Source organism: Sabethes cyaneus, chromosome 2, assembly GCF_943734655.1.
Source record: "Sabethes cyaneus chromosome 2, idSabCyanKW18_F2, whole genome shotgun sequence".
Lineage (NCBI taxonomy): Eukaryota > Metazoa > Arthropoda > Insecta > Diptera > Culicidae > Sabethes > Sabethes cyaneus.
Genome location: NC_071354.1, coordinates 36,306,924 through 36,324,738, shown reverse-complemented (window position 1 = coordinate 36,324,738; position 17,815 = coordinate 36,306,924). Strand labels below are relative to the sequence as shown.

The following is a 17,815-nucleotide window of genomic DNA, read 5'->3' as shown; positions in this document are numbered from 1 at the left end:
CTCACTCATTAGGATCATTTATAATGCTGAATAAGCGCTGCCAATCACTGGCGGTACATCGTATCCCTGTGGAATCTGTCGAAATTGAGGTCGGCAAGGAAGCCATACCGAAGGAGGTGAAGCCCGTCTTCGTTGATCAGCCGGGTGATGAACAGAAACCCGCTGCAGCGGAGGTACAATTAGCATCACGGCCACATCTATCAGAGAAAACAATGAACCACACCACTTCCAATGGCGCAGGATGTTTGAAGTAGCATGATTTCTTAAACAAACATTTCCAGTGATACGAATAAACGACCTTATTTTAGCTATGAAGCATTATCTTTAAATACTCTCTCTACTACACAGTGTTACTATTAATTAATTTGCATCTACCAGTGCTTACTTACTTACTTACTTACTGGTCCATGTCCGCCGGTCCGGCAGAACAAAGGGATGAAATTAGATGTCGTTGGCTGAGCTTCATCGCCATGAGACGTTGTCCTTGCGGATTCCAGTCGAGAGTTTCTCTGCCGATCTCGTTCGCTCCTTTCCTCAAGGTGTTTGCGATCTACTTTCACCTGACTAGCTCTTAGTATTCCTCTTGGCACCACTAAACGAATATCTCTTGTCTTTTTAAGATTATTTCAAGTCTAATATTTGAAAAATTATACAGAAATATGATATATCACTGTCAGAAAATGTAGAAAATAATTCATTAAATCTTACGCTTCAGATAGAGTTTATTGATAGTAGTGTTTTGTATGATTCGGCGAAATTCATCTAATATACTGTAGTAAAAAAAATGTCACCAATTGGAACTATGTACGTGTTTAGCAAAGAAGAGGGGGGGGGGGGTATAGTTAGCTACATCTGTGTCGTTCGTATTGCTTAGCACGCCGAAATTGATTTTTTGTCACTTTAAAATCACAACATTAACGACATTAGCCACTGCAGGCTGATGATACCCAATGTGTTCACACTTGTGTCACTTATTTACAACAGTTTGTATGCAGTATTTACAGGTTAATTCACAAAAGAAATTTGCTTACACTTGTATATAAGTTATCACAACGCTAATCTATCCCGTCCGTTTCGATTCGTAAAGATGCGTCGTCCCTTCATATGATGGTGCGATTTTTTTGTTACTTTGTTCTAGATTCAGTTGAGTTCGCTGCTTAATGCTGACAATGTTGGTTAAAATTCTTTTTTATCTGATAAACTACAATCTCTGTCGTGCAAGTCGCAAGTGTTATAAAAATAATTTTTACTTTCATATCTTTTGTTTTTTTGTTTAGCACGGTAGATTCAGTAAAATAGTGGCATTTTTTTGAATAAACGTGGGAGCAAAGCTTGGATTCGGCTGCCGGTACGTTCGTTCTTGAGTTTTGCTGAGTGGAGTTCGCGTGCTTTTCGCTTAAAGGTACTTAAATTGCATTTGTGAGTTATGGTAAGCTTTTTTCGTTCAGTGATTGGCTGAGTTTTAGAATGTGACTCGCTCTCGACTAAAAGATAGCACTGCAGTTAAAAAGTTATATCTATCTGGCTGATTTATACTGAAATGTAACGTTAGAAAACTTTCGCTAAAACTGTCGTTGGTTATCGATAGAAGGAAATGCAAGTCTGCCGAACAGGAAATTAGTAAAAGTGTCGACCCTAAGATTCGCGACTTGTCAAACGGAATTATCTCCACTAATAACAGAGAAGAGATTTCTCGCGAGACCAATAAGTATAGTATAATAAAACTACCTGTCTATTTTCTAAATACTCGATCGATTTGGCAGCTACAACTTGGGTAGCGTTAATCTAAAAAACCTCTCCGCATTCTGCGCCACACTATAGGTATATCATAAATCTCTATATACAGATAACATCATTACTCTTTGTGTTTCATGTTTAGTGGGAGTTTAATTGCTATTTTTTTCGTTTCTATATCACACGCTTTTTGCCTTAACTAACTGGAAGCTGGGAAGTCAAGTATGTGTCATCCCTTTTGCTACGCTCCTTTGCTGTCCCACAGGCTTTCGACACAGAAAAGAGGACGAACCGAAAACGAAGTCTCTACTGGAACTCACGCCCTGGCTAAAAAAGCCAACGTCACTACAAGCGTTACAGTTGGTGCTGCGCTAAAATTTGCTACGAAACTGCTTCAATCTACCTGCCTGCATCTAACTGCCAGAAGCGTGAAATAAGTTTTTTTTTTCAGTATGGCACAATTTCTTGTTTTCATCGTATTTCTTCCATTTAAAAATATTACGTACTTTATTTTGTTTTTTTTTTTTGTAAGATTCTCAATATCAATCAATAAATTTGCAGTCCGAAAAATTCATTTAAAAATTATCATACCTAATGCTACTATTATGTACAAAATTCGTCGTTTGTTTTTAATAGTTGTTTGGTTGCTAGAAAAAGGAAAAATAAACCTAACCACACGGGGCACAATACTTACAGATGGTTACGGTTGCGACCGTTTAGCACCAGAGGTTTGCTGCCGCCACCGCCACCGCCGCTACCGGCGCTGCCAGTCACAACATTTGCCTGCTGCGGATGGTGGTGGTGATGATTGTGATCCAGACCACCACCGCCGCCCGCGTGGCCATTGTTCAGCAGATCGTCGGTGCTCAGGACCAGCGTTTCGATTTCGTCATCGACGTGATCGACGTAATCGTCATCGCAGTCCACATGCAGCACGCCGGAGTCCCGATGCACCACGTGCGGTGCCTCGTTGAACTCGTCCAGTTCGTCCATTCCTGCGGGGAGAAAGTGAAAACGGTCAATAAAGTATAATTGTTTGGCTCGAGAGTGGGATTCTCTTTTCGTTAAAAATCCAGTCGGAAAAACGTCCCGGTCCGGTATTTGGTGTAATGAATATCTAATATCAAGGTTCAATTCTCAGATTGTAAGAAACGACACCCTTTTTCTGGATCTGAATGTACTTCCTGTCTCTGTTGTCCACCAGCCACTTGTAAATCGGTTTTCTTTTCCCTATTACAAAACAAATCCTATTTTGCTATTTTGAACTACTACCCGCTTGTCAATGGCTACCTTTCAGAAATCCCCTTTTGTCATCCAGCCACCTGAACAACTGCTATCGGTCCAAATGCAAGAAAGACGCACCCCTTTATTCATTTAAACCTCCCCTCCCTTGTAAGAGACCGCCCCTCACCCCTTTACAGAGGAGTATTTGAACCAAAAAGCTGGCCAAAATAACGAAAATTAAAACTCGTTCAACCCTCTCACACAAAGTAACGTTAATTTTGAAACCATTTGTTTACATCTTGCATAGAGCTGTCAAACTTTGAGTAAAAATGGGCCATATATTTTCGCTCATGTACGTAAGGATGTTGCCATAAATCGGTTTGGCCATCTCTAAAGGCCCAGACACAATGCATACGGATTTTACTACGTTGCGGAAATTTGACAGAAAACCCATGTAAAAACTGTCAAATTGCCGCAACGTAGTAAAATCCGTATGCATTGTGTTTGGGGCTTAAGAAACAGGCGATAATTATTACCTTGTCAAAACAGGTTTTTTAAGCATAATTTTTAAACTACTTGTTTGAATTCAATTAAAAATTTCTGAATAATTTAGCTTTCTAAACATTTCTAAGGCTATACATATCCTATCGACCAGCTGTAACAAGGCTTTTAAAATTCAAAGTTTTTACAATTATTTGTTGATATAGACTTTAGATTTCAATGAATATAATTATGACAAGCGAGCAGTATTTGTTATAGCAAATTAGCACAAATATGTTGCTACTTTAAAGTGATATTTGTTTATGTTCTCACCTTTTCTCACCTTTTCTCATCACAGTCGTTTATGCCATTTGATAGCTTAGAGTCTCAGGAAGAGGGTTGCGTGGGAAATTTTTGCATCTTTTTGCAATTTTATGAAATAAAAACATTTTACTAAATGATGAAATATTCCATTTCGCAGCATTTTTCTTATGATAAATCATACTATTATGAAATTTCAAGCATTTGAAAGATAAATTTTATGTCATTGTGCTTGTAAGAAACCAGAAGAATGATCTATAAAGTAATTGAACACCAATAACTTCCGTTTGAATCAGAATTTCGGAAATCTAAACACATCGTTACAAAGGTCTAGGAGTAAGGTAGATTTCTGGAAAATCTTGAACTGATTACATGAAAAATGATAAAGTTATAGGCATCTACGTGAAGACAAAAAATGTTGTCATAGTCAGGCCATGTTGTACAGGTTGGGCCACCGCTGCAAATCCAAGAAATACGTATTGAAATTCTATATAGGGATATGAAAAAAATTAATTCCGTGAAAAACGGCTCGTATAAGTACAAGTACTCTATTTTTAGTTACTTTTTCGCGAAATTTTGGCGATCTTGTAAAATCAATATTACTACAATGGCTTTTTCCGACGTGTGCCGCTACAATGAAATTTTTGTTTTTTTCAATCAAGATTTTTCAGATAATAATTTTGCTTTATTTCATCATATTTTACATTACTGACAATCAACGCAATGCAGACTCCATTCCGGACTCTGAAAATGAATGTATCTTACTTCCAATCGTTGGAGAAAATGAAACACTGCAGTTCATTTTCGACAAAACTGCTAATTTGGGTCTGAACCAAATTAATAAAATTAAAAACCAACAAAATTGCTATCTAGACTTTTTGCTCACAAACATTTACGAAGACTTCTGTGTGACTGAATCATTAAACCCACTTTGGAAAAATGAGGCATTTCACACAGCAATTGAATATTCTTTATTTATAAACCAATACCAAAGACCCAACGATTGCGAATATGAAGAAGTTTTTGAATACGAAAAGGCTAACTATGAAAGTATTAGAGGTAGATTAAACTGTGTTAATTGGCAACATATTCTCAAGAATGAAGAAAATGTCGACGCTGCTGTAGACATATTTTATAAAATTTTGTTAGAAATAATGATACACAACATACCGTTAAAGAAAAGAAGACGTCACAAAAAATCAAAAGGCCCGGTCTGGTATTTTTGAAAATTTTTGAAAATTGAATAAGTTTACAAATTTTGAACAAAATAGGAACACTTTTAAATTTTGATAGATCCTTTTTTCATGTAATTGCTGAGTAAGGATAAGTAAGTTGTTATTAATTTGAGTAAGTGCAAATAAAAGTAAGTTGTAAGAGGAAATCTTATTCTTTAACATATACATTGCCTAGTAAAGGTCTAGTTTATAGGTTTTTGAACTATGCATAATTTCCTGTAATGCCATTCTATTTGATTCACATCAATAGAGTTTTCTTGAATAATTTTAATCAATTTTTATTAACCTTCGGTTACTCACGCTGTTGTATTTTGTACAACACGTGTAGGTTTTTCAACGCCATATTGTTATAAAGTTACAAATCGTTGTTTAACTAACGAATATTCTTCAATAAACTTATTCTGAGCAAAATGTCATAATTATTCAATGCATTAATAATTTCAATTGTTTGAAAAATAGATCAGCATAAGCCGCCATCACAGAAACGAAACAATCAGCATGCGAGGTGTACCGCAATTGACCCCAAGTGGAATTTTCTCTCGTTTCTTCATATGGAAAAATGGTGTCTGTATGCAGCAAAACTAGCCAATGTAAAATGTATCCGTGTATGTTTAAAATGTATCCGTCTGCTGGTAGTCGAGTAATTCGTAGTCAAAATTAAGGTATTTTTTATAATCAAAGTTCTACAGTTCCTAAACAAGCAAACAAAGAGGTATACTATATTCAGCAAAGTTGTGTATTTTTATCATTTGTACAATTTTGTAATACAAGAAAAAGTCATACAACAATTACAAAAAGAGCAAAAATATAAAAACTGAGTTTACAAATTCATATACAATAAATAAGATTTTTCTATCTTAGCTGCAGAGATGGAAGGTTACTGTCTTTAGCAAAATTTCTCGTAATAATATGCTCTATAACTTTGCAGAACACATCAATGTTATATTGACACTGAAGAAAAATATTTTTTTTTATTCACTTTTAGGATGATCAATCAAAATTTAGATTCCAGACGATAGAGCTTTTAATTTCAAGAAACTATTCTAAAGGTTCGATAAACCTAAACCAAGTTTTCCCAGTTAAAACTCTAGTACGCACGTTTTCTTTGGTTTGAGGCTATTGGGCGCGCGAGTAACTGCGTTACAAAAGTTGGCGCGAGTGTTCGAGGGTTAATATCTTTTGACCGCTACAACCAATTCTTATGAAATTTTGCATATATATTCGTAGTGTCAAAACCTCTCGTTTGATATTAAAATAATTGAAATTAGGTAAATTATCTTGGTTAAAATCATTATAAACTTTTGTTAATTTTGGTGTGGTGTATACGGTTGCTCATAACTTTCAAATTAAACGTCCAATCAAAAAACCATTCAATAGTGATCTATTAGCATATATTATCTTTCAAATCAGACTAATAGCGCATAAATCGGTTTGGCCATCTCTAAGAAACAGGCGATAATTATTACCTTGTCAAAACAGGTTTTTTAAGCATAACTTTTAAACTACTTGTTTGTTTTCAATTAAAAATTTCTGAATAATTTAGCTTTAATAAGGGCTTTCATTTGATACTAAGATCGTTGAAATCGGTCATGTAGTTCTAGAGAAACCCGTGTCACGTATTTTTCACATTTTTGTTTATAACTTTTAAACGAAACGTCGTGTCATGAAGCAACTCAATAGTGATCTACTAGACAATAATACCTTTCAAACAAAAGTAATAGCGAACGATTCGGTTCAGCCATCTCTGAGAAACAGGCGATAGAAAAAATCATTACATACACACACACACACACACACACACACACACACACACACACACACACACACACACACACACACACACACACACACACACACACACACACACACACACACACACACACACACACACACACACACACACACACACACACACACACACACACACACACACACACACACACACACACACACACACACACACACACACACACACACACACACACACACACACACACACACACACACACACACACACACACACACACACACACACACACACACACACACACACACACACACACAAATTGAACTTGTCCAGTCCAGTCCAGTCCTAAAAACTTCTTTAATTACGTGAAAACCAAACTAAAATCTGACAACTTTCCATCCATAATGCATCTTGATGAAAGTGTGGGGAATAGCTCGGAAAAGATTTGTAATCTCTTTGCAAAATTTTTTCAAGAAATCTATACAACATTTTCTGAAGAAGATCGCGATCGCAACTATTTTGCAATTTATCCGGAATTTTCAGCGGATATAGGTGTCAACCAACTTCATGCCCAGGATATTTTGCAGGCCTTAAAAAATTTAGATGCCTCAAAAGGCCCTGGACCCGACGGAATCCCTCCAGTTTTCATAAAAAATCTTGCAATGGAGCTTACAGCTCCTTTGTTTTGGCTTTTTAACTTATCACTGGAATCCGGAATCTTCCCAAAAATATGGAAAAGCTCTTTACTAGTACCTATCTTTAAATCAGGTCGGAAATCTGACGTACGTAATTATCGTGGCATTGCCATAATCTCTTGCATTCCAAAACTTTTCGAAGCAATTATTAATGAAAAATTATTCCTGCAAATTAAAAACAGAATTACAGAAATGCAACACGGTTTCTTCAAAGGACGCTCGACTACGACAAATTTAATGGAATTTATTGACTATTCATTGAATGCAATGGATAATGGAAACCATGTAGAAGCACTTTATACGGACTTTAGCAAAGCATTTGATCCCATTGACATACCAATGCTGCTTTTCAAATTGCAAAAAATTGGAATTCAACCAGGGCTTCTGAAATGGCTTGAATCGTATTTATCTAATCGCCAACAAATAATTAAATTTAACGGAAAGAACTCGAATCCAATTCAAGTCACTTCTGGAGTCTCTCAAGGCTCTCATTTGGGACCTCTTCTTTTTATTTTGTATGTAAACGACATTTCCTTCATTCTCAAGAAACTTAAAGTGCTAATATATGCCGATGACATGAAGCTCTTTTTGGAAATAAGAAATGAAGAAGACATCAATGTATTCCAGAATGAAATACACATATTCTACATATGGTGTAAAAAAGCCTATTAGAACTAAATGTAAAAAAATGCAATCTAATATCATTTACCAAATTAGGAAATCAAACATTAGAAAAATGTGAAAAAGTTGGGGATTTAGGAATTATCTTAGACTCCAAGCTAACTTTTATCGACCATTATAACGCAATAATACACAAGGCAAATAACATACTAGGTTTCATTAAACGTTTTAGCTACAATTTTTTGAATCCATACACAATCAAAACATTATCCATTACCTATGTGAGGTCAATACTGGAATACTGCAACATTGTATGGTCAACTTTTTCCATCACGCACGAAGAGAGAATAGAATCAGCACAAAAACAATTTCTCTTATATGTCCTTCGCAGGCTTGGCATACACTTTTCGCTATGATTTTGCTCTTTTGATTACTGCTCCTCAGCCAAGCAGAATTTCAGAAAGTGATATATGGGGTATTTGTAGAGCTTGTAATTATCTATAATAATGCTGCAAAAAGTGAAGTTGTATCTTTAGTATTTACGGCGCTGTAGGGCAGCAATGCCGTTGGTAGCAAAAAGAGCGCTCTTTTTGCTACCAAGAGGGTAGGCCTTATAGCGCCATAAATACAAAATGCACAGTAATGCTTACTTCAGCAATATTGAAGATAATAATAAATTCTACAAATGCCCCATACATCACTTTTTCAAATTTTGCTTGGCTGAGATGCAGTAATCAAAAGAGCAAAATCGAGGCGAAAAGTGTATGCCAAGCCTGGTCCTTCGTAAATTAGGTTGGACAACATTTCCTCTCCCATCATACGAAACACGCTGCTGCTTATAAATGTAAAATCATTAAAAGAGCGTCGTAAATATGCAATGGTCTTATTTGTAAACGATATCGTTTCGTAGCATATTGGCTCAGCAACATTTTTATCAAAACTGAACATTTATACACCTACTCGGCAACTTCGTAATAGAAAATTTATTAGCCATAAACCATTATCGCACAAATTATGCAAAAATTCGGTCCATTAAATCGTATGATGGCCTCGTACAATCAATTCTGCGAAAACATTGACTTTACAATGTCTCGGCATAGACTTAAACGCTAGTTTCAGTCAACACGTGATCGTAACGCGTAGCGAACCATACAAAGGAATAAGTACACTTCTTAATCTTTATTTAATTATAAGACTTTTATATGAGAAAATTGTATATATTATACTAGTCTACATCGGTTGACGAAATAAATAAATAAACTTGACGTTCTCTAACGAATACTGTGCTTTTGCGCTAAAAATTATGGTGGCCCAACCATGGCTGTACAAGTGGCCCGACCTCTACAATAGTCGCTTCTGTTGTATTTTGCCTTAATCTACCCAACCACTTTATTGAAACGCGATTTTTCTATAGCCTTCGTATGGAGCATAACACACTTAATACTCAATACACTTTCAATATTTACTTCGATAATTGCATTTCATGAATCATTTCTTGAAAAAAAGTTCACTGCGCCTGAAAAACTTTTTTTGTAATATTCAATCACTGAATTCAGTACGCGAGTTTTTAATACACGATTGAAACTCACAATATTGTGAAAAGTAAGCTGTCACAGTAAGAAGTTTCACAATGCTCAAACATAGATATCTCGAGTTACTAAAATTGAAAAAATCGTGCTGGCCTGACCATAACAGCGTCCCGACCGTCACGACATTACCCTACACACGCACCGAGACGAAATACCAGAAAAACGAAAACATCGCTTGCTCGTCGTGTCGTCCACACTTCGGAGCGGCAGAGACACGCTTCAACATTCTAGCACCATGCATGTGCATGACAAAAGGTGTAGTGGTTTTTGGTATTCTCGTTTGCTGCTTCATTCGTATGCCTACAGCTTTTCTCCACATAATGCGGATTCAAAGCAGAACGTTCCCAAAATTGAAAACGAACTCTACTGCATGTATTCTTACAAGACCTTTAAAGTAGTGATCAACCACAAAACCATGCAAAAATTCAACAATTTTCATTACATAAATTTCAGGTGAAAACGCATCAATAATAACACCTTATTCTCTATCTCTTGTCCATACTATTCCAACTAGAACTGTCAGCAAAAAGCGACGAATGCCAGTCACTTCTATACTGGACATTTTTTTCGACTGGTTACAGTGAAATAAGAATGTTTGCTTATTATCATGTACGTATTCCAGCTAGTTTCAACACATCAAGAGATAGGCTCTCTCGGTACAGAAACAATACGGAGCGACGGTATTGGCTGAGATTCTGACATGGCACTGCATACTGGCAAATGTATAGAAAAAATATAACCGTTTCGGTCCCTAAAAAGCACCCCACTGTCACAAATGTCATTCCCATACATTTTTCGTGTAGCCAACATCTCATCTAGCCCATAACAAACTTTGCCTCAGACCAAATGTATTTTTGAGTAGCCCGCTCTAACTTCAGCCTCGGATGAATGTGTATTGGTAAGCGCTCGAACAAAATTACTTCTTTGCTTTTTTTCTTTTTGTGTCGGACGTGTAGGAAGCGTAAAAAGATGTTAGCCGCATCTTTACCCTTCAGTTTCATACGGCTGCTAAAAAGTAAGCTTGTCGTGCAGATCTGAACATATTCGCTCTTGTCCGCTCTCTCATTCCGCGGCTGAAACCGTCAAAGCACGAAAATTGATTTACATTAGCCAGTCCATTACTGCATGTGTCACCTGTTTGCAGCGTCATGTAGCATGCGAAATGCCTGAGCCTCTTAGTTTGCCTTGAGGTTTTTGTCTTTTCAATGGTCATCCATACTTCTGTCTTGAAGCAGCAGCAGCAGCAGCCACGACTACAAGTTTGGTGAAATCGTCCGTGCCTGGGAAGCAAAGCTAATACACGGAAAATGTAAGCGAAAATTTTAACCGCTTTAGGAACCGAAACTGACTCGAAAAAGGTTCATTGACTCGAAAACCGCCCTACACTGTGTAGTGACGTTAATTGGTAAAAGCAAAGCCTAGTAGCACACATTCCGTTATTGAAACTTGACCTTCTTCTGTTTTTTATACGACAGACTTCGCAGCCAGCTGTTAGAGTGCAGGACAATTGCAGGGCCAGTTGCTACGATCCTATTGACTCTAACAGCCTCTCCCAGCCGAGTACCGAGAACCCTTTATAAGGCCGTGGCAACTACGCGTGGAATTAACACAAACTTCAGCGAAACATAATGTTAACATTCAATAGAACCCATTTATATTCTTTTTGATGAGAAAATTGCGGAAAAACTTGAAAAAATTGGTGGCAATATAGTTGCCACTACCCGTCTAGCGCAAAATGTTGGTGGCAATATGTTTGCCACTGCCCGTCTGGTGCAGAACGTTGGTGGCAATATAGTTGCCACTGCCTGTTTAGAGCAAAACATTGGTGGCAACATAGTTGCCAACCTCTCGCAGGATCACTTTTAAGAAACTGATCAAGTTCTACCATTTAAATCTACAACTATACGAAGTATTCGTTAACATTTAGCTTTTTTTGCTGGAAAAATTGCTGGAAAACTTGAAAAAATTGGTGGCAATATAGTTGCCACTGCCCGTCTAGCGCAAAACGTTGGTGGCAATATGTTTGCCGCTGCCCGTTAAGCCCAAAAAACATGTTCTCGAATATTGGTTCTAAGTTTTTGAAAAGTTTGAAAGTTTTTAATCCACATAATCTATCACAAAACGCCGTAAACTGAATATTACCATCCAAAAAGTTTCCAATTTAATGGTTTTTCTACGAATTTAAACCAAATTTACTGTTGACACTCAAAAACCAAGAGTTGTTTTCATAAAAGTGGTTCGTAAATAACCATTTTTACAAATTCAGCGATTTAAAAACATTGAGAATGTTGCCAAAGGCTATCAGAACATATTGAGTACATAATATGCTAAAACGATATTGTTAGAAAAGCAAAAACAATATTTTTCGTTGGTGGCAATATAGTTGCCACTGCCTTATAAAGGGTTAATTGGTAAATCACCTAAATATCAGGAAGTGCTTTCCTTGATATTGAAGGAGTTTTCGATTACACGTCTTTCGTTTTAATTATTATTCTCTTTCTCAACGGAATCGACCACATTCAATGAGCTAGATTCCAGCAATGCTTTCGAGCAGAGAAATCACAGCATCATTGGGAGAAACGTTGGTCACGATTTCGGTAATCAAAGAATGTCCACGAGGGTGTTCTCCCCCCTTGCTTTGGACACTGGTAGCCGACGTATTTCTTCACAAGATATCGCTGCTTGGTTTTGAGACTATTGCTTAGGCCGTGATAGAACTTATCGTCAGAGGAAATAAGTTTAACGCAGTACTGTCAGTAGCTCTACGTCGGGCTTAATATAAAACCCCCAAAAAAGGCATACCATTCACTAGGTGAAGAAAACATACTATACAGATTAGTCAGATTGAGCTTCCGTAATGAAATCAAACTCCTGGGAATAATTCTGGATGAATTACTTATTTGGGTTGCCGCCTAGACTACGCTGTTAAGACAGCATCACGTTTTAATCAAATACACAGAGTTGTTCACTACATAGTTAAACAAATTTTAATTTTCCACAGCAACGTAGCCCATTTGGGCACAATAATCCAAACCCTACAGTATCTAAAAAACTACTCAACTTAACTGGATACTGTACCGCTCTTTATCATTTAAAGAATCGGATGATACTGAAACCTGCCGCTTTTGTAATTCTGAACTTGAAAGTTCAGCCCATCTGTTCTGCAATTATGGGGCTCTTGCTTTCTCTAGGCATACCTTCTTCGGAACTTTCCTTCATAGAGCCCAAATCCCAAAAGGTCATTGATTTTACTAACCCTGTAGTATCAAATTGGGGCACAAGATTACAACTATCTAGCTCAACTCCATCAATGGGTATGAGTAACCCGTTAACTGTGAGAGCAATCGGAGTTTGCCCCAAAAGATTATCATCAAGACAACCACAGCCACAGCGTTTTGATCCAATGTCCTTGTGGCATACAAAAAAAAGCCTCGCAGCTTAATCTGCACAGGGCCTTGCGCGTTGTAACGCCGGCGCTGATAGTGGAATTTAATCGTTAATTTTTTTTTCATTTAATGTGTTTGTTTGAAAATAAACATTTTAAAGAAGCTTAATTTTTTGAAAAACAAAAGAGTGACAAAACTTACCAGCATAGTTGGAACCCGTTAGAAGAAGGTACTGTCCGGCCCGGTTGGGCCACAGTAGACCCATCATTACACAATAGGCCAGACAATCGGCTGAATTTGTTATTCCTAAAAGCAAATAAAATATCATTAGCCTACTACGCCTTCCATTCATAGTGCGAAAATCTGTAGCATTCACCGAAACATTGACTTTTCAAGATAAAACAACATAAAGCGGTTGCTTTGTTACTTGACTAACACTTACCCAATAAAAGTTTATATCGCCAGAGTGGGTTAACATTAACCGCAATTAGAGCAACGATGGGTAGATAGATGAACCACACCAAGCTTGAAGCACCAAAGTGTAACAAAAAGTCCAGCTTTTGCGTTGAATGTTCGTACTTCATGGTGGTTCGCAGCTCCCACAAGAACCACAGCATCATAGTGGACCTACACAAAAGAAACGAAATGATGATAGATGATAGTGACAGTTTTCTTTTCTGAATTCCCACCTGCAGGCTAGCACCAACCATCCAGGCCAGGTTTGATACTCGTCGATATCCGATATGATATCGACCTCAGTCTGAAAGTGGAGTTTTTAAATATTATATTCTGAAAAGAGCATATGACATAGACATGATAGACATACCCTATTCCAAATGTACAGAAGTACGTGAATTGCACAGTATGGAATCCAAATTACCATAAGCAAAATCCAGCTGCTAACGGAAATTTGCAGTCGCGTGACGGCCCAGCCTTTTGCTAACAGCAGTAAGATTAACATGAACGATGTCTGTAACGAAACAACCGAATTAAAGTTTACCTCGGATTCAGTCTGTGTCGCAGCTATTATTACCCTGCTGAAGATGTCGAAAATGTCCCCGGTAATGGCCAAACTCTCGTTCCCAACGCCATTCATCGCATACCGGACGGTGTGTGTTAACAGCAGACATACACTAATGAATTCCAGCGTAAGGCTGATAGTAAACAGACGCGTCACCGGATGCTTTTGCAACCGAACGGCGTACAACTGCATCGGTACCATCACCAAGTAGATGACGAAGAAGATCAAATACATCTCGAGTGTGTTTTGCTGGTCGAAAGAGAAATGAAACAGCAGCGGGTTGAAGAACGACAAACTCTGCCGGTTCGGATTTCCATTCACCAGCTGAATGTCGTACTCGATTTGCGGTGGTTCTGGGTGGAACTTTCGGTAGTCGTAATAGTGCCACTGGCAGGTACTAACGTTCTGATAACAAGATACTAAGGAAAGGTACCAAAATCTGAAATGATTTAAAGTTTCATTAAAAATAACAATAATGAAGCTAAATAAATTTAAAATAGAACACCCCGTTTCTAAGAATGAAACTGTAACTGTTCAGAGATAAAACGTCTGCTGTCACAGCTGTTGCTTTGAAACCTGAAACTTGAGTTGCACACAATAAAGTATTTGCTTTATGATACGCTTAAACTGCTAGATAAAAATGGCCAACTAGCTATCTAAGTTATATCATCACGTGTTACAAATATAGACATCTGTGCAACGATCGTTAATCACGCACTAAACGCATCTTGTCTGTCACCCTGATAACTGGTTTTCCCATTAATTCTTTCTTTTGCCCCACAATCTCTACCCTACCTTCGCTTAATGCGTAACTTGACTAGTAATGGAAACAATGTACAACTGGGGCAATCGAGTCACTTACCTCGGTACGTTGGGATCGCTAATTACGTAGGTAAACTGGCTGCCGGATACAACGTTCGCCGGACTGTCTTCATCCACGCAGAGTTTTCCCTTCTCGCAGGGAATCCGGCGGAGATAGTCCGCTTCGGCAGCTTTATTGCAACCGCTATTGAAGGCCACCTTGTCCAGCTTATCAAACATTCGCTGGCAAGCCGAATCGCGGTCAAAATTGTTCCGATTAGCATAGTATTCAAGGAAGTTATGCTTATCAAGCACTGCCAACGTAATCGGCACGGAAAAGTTCGACTCAGATGTAATGTTTCCGTAGATGTATCCGAACGTATCGGATTCCGTGTTTTTCTGTGAATGCTTCTCCGTCTTTTGGAAGCCGAATTTGATCAAAAATCGAAAAAATCCGTCTACCGGAAACGTTCCTGACAGATGAGCACCTTCCGAAGGCTGTTGACCGCCACCCACTGCCAACAGCAGGGCCACTAGCATTCGAGGACACCATTTTAAGTCCACCATCACTTGTCCTCGACGCAATCTACTGAATCTACTTTCACTTTCGACGTTTGAGATCTCTGCAAAGTAATCCTGCAAGGGCGGGTGTATTATGTATATATCCCCTCCTACTATGCGAAAACCTTTCAGCAATCTAGAGTAATTCCCTCACACCAATCCCATAAAACTGTCCTCCTTCGAAGAACCACTAATCAATCCACCGATGCGCCTGCCGTTGAGTAATTTTCCACAGCAACGTAGCCCATTTGGGCACAATAAACGGGGTCGAAAAAATGCTGAAACTCACAAATATTTTGCTAGGTTGTTACACATAAATCCATTAATAAAAAATAAACTGCTTTGTTGATCCGATCGACCTGAGCACTGTTTATCGAAGCAAAAATACACGAATGAATGAAGGTTTTTTACAACGCTGGCGTTGTGCTTGTGGGGTGGCAGAACTGTCAGATCGTTCGAAATGAACGGAATGAACACATCGGTGGCAGTGATGTCAGTTTTATAGTCAGTTGTAGAAAAAAGTGAATGAATGAATTCTCGCGCAACCTCCCGCATAGGCGCGTCCGGCAGAAATCGAACAAAAATCTGGCAGCGAAAAACTTTTTCTGCCAGACATTCTGCCGGATTTCTGGCCTCCGTGACCCATGAAAATTTGCAGAAATACATCCGATCCGGGCAGAACCCGCCCAGGTAACCAATAAGCATTTCCAATGCAATTTAAATGCAAGCCAATAAGCATTTAAGTTGCCTTGAATGCTACTTAAATGCTATTTTGGCAAAACATGCGGCTACTATACTGCTAGCTCTCTTATAGTGCTGACAATACTTATTTGCAGCTAGTTACCGACAAGAAGAATTTAAATAGAATTGTGCATACCAATTTACAACAGTTATGCAGTCAAAAGGCTGATAAACAGCTACCTGCAGTATAAAACGCCAGGGATGCTAATAAACGATTGATTTACTGCTTATACTAATGCTTATTGGTTACCTGGGTTAGCTTAAGTGAAAATTTGAAATGACCGTTTTTATTGGCGATGGAATGGGGTTTCAGTGTTACGTCTGTTACTCTGTGGTTTAAGTACGTTATTTTTAGTGATCAAAATTAACGATATTTTGGATCCAAGGGCGATATTTTGCGAAACCTTTCGAACCAACATGATCCCAAGAACACAACGCATATTCGCAGTGAGTCAGGTAACACAGTAGTTGGTACAGTTTTCGACAATGTTTATTTGCTTTTAGGAACTCCGCTCACGTATGCTTGAAAGTTCTACAACAACGATTAAGGCTGGAAATATCAACTTGACGTGACACGTGAATAAAGTTGCCAAAGACATGCTAACGTTCTCCGAAAGTTGTACCCACTAGCCGCCATTACGCACGCGAAAAGATCGATTTCTACAACAACCACGGGCTGAATCAAAAGCATTTCGGTACCAACTTTTCAAAAGGACCAATCTGCATTTTTGTCAACAAACCGACTGAGGGCTTTTTTGCTGGCCTACCAAAGGGAAGAAACCCCCACTCGGTTTGTTTGCATTTTGCAGATTGGCTTTTTAGAAAAGTTGGTGCCGATTTGCTCTTTACTGGCTGGTTTGAAGCGACGAATACTGCATAAACTAAGCACTAAAATCGTGTTTGAACAATCGTTGTTTAAGCTACTTTAAGATCATCAAATCAGCTCTCTTGCAAAAGCTGATTAACAAGCTTATTTGCAGATTGAAAAGCAAGCTTAGCAAGTCGCTTCTAAACAACCACTTCAGGGCTACTTAAATGCATTATAATAACACCATTAACCAGTCGTCGTCGTGGTCGTTAGTAGTCTACCTACTGTTTTATCTGACTCACACCGAATATACGTTGTCTTCACCGGATCGTGTTGGTTAGAAAGGTTTCGAAAATATCACCCTTGGATCGAACATATCGTTACTTAAATGTATTCACTTGTCAATCTGATTACAGAGAATATATTTTCATGAATAGAATTTTTATTTCTAACAAAAAAAAACTGCTTTCGAAGCTTACAGAATCATCGACGACTCATTTTTCGTCCTTTCGGTCCGCGGAATGGTGTTCCGAAGTTGGCAAGTTCGCAAGTCGCGCCGAGATCTAATTCTGGCTTTAGTTTTTAGGTCGCATAGTGAACCCATTTGCATGGCTTATGCGAGCGTCTGGAAACTAAAGCCAAAATTAGTAATATGTTGCAGCCCACTAACGTACAAAAATTAGTTAACACTCTAGAATTTTGAAAACATTTAGAATTAAAAAATCCTTACCACTTTTGCAGTGAAGCGTAATTTTATTCTTGCCTTTTGAGTTTTCTTTTTCGTACACACTTATTTATGTTGAGAATAAAAAATAACCAAAAAATAACAGCATTGAACTTAACAACAACAA

The 17,815-nt window shown here is 38.0% G+C and overlaps 1 protein-coding gene across 1 annotated transcript; it reads right to left on the bottom strand.

Annotated features, from left to right (window-relative positions):
• Positions 1 to 743: 743 nt before the first annotated feature.
• LOC128737037 (integral membrane protein GPR180-like) lies at positions 744 to 15,734 on the bottom strand. The gene is made up of 7 exons (XM_053831583.1): positions 14,916 to 15,734; positions 14,066 to 14,492; positions 13,859 to 14,002; positions 13,722 to 13,792; positions 13,475 to 13,659; positions 13,234 to 13,338; positions 744 to 2,729 (listed from the first exon to the last, which is right to left on the bottom strand). Exons 1-7 carry the CDS (start codon positions 15,419 to 15,421, stop codon positions 2,425 to 2,427), a joined length of 1,743 nt encoding a protein of 580 aa, XP_053687558.1. The 5' UTR covers positions 15,422 to 15,734; the 3' UTR covers positions 744 to 2,424.
• Between the last annotated feature and the right edge of the window lie 2,081 nt (positions 15,735 to 17,815).

Coding starts and splice junctions, on each gene's coding strand:
- LOC128737037 (XM_053831583.1), bottom strand. CDS start 15,421: ATGGTGGACTTAAAATGGTGTCCTCGAATGCTAGTGGCCCTGCTGTTG. Junction 14,003..14,065: donor TTTTCGACATCTTCAGCAGG/GTAATAATAGCT, acceptor GTTTCGTTACAG/ACATCGTTCATGTTAATCTT. Junction 2,730..13,233: donor AACGGGTTCCAACTATGCTG/GTAAGTTTTGTC, acceptor TTCTCCCCGCAG/GAATGGACGAACTGGACGAG.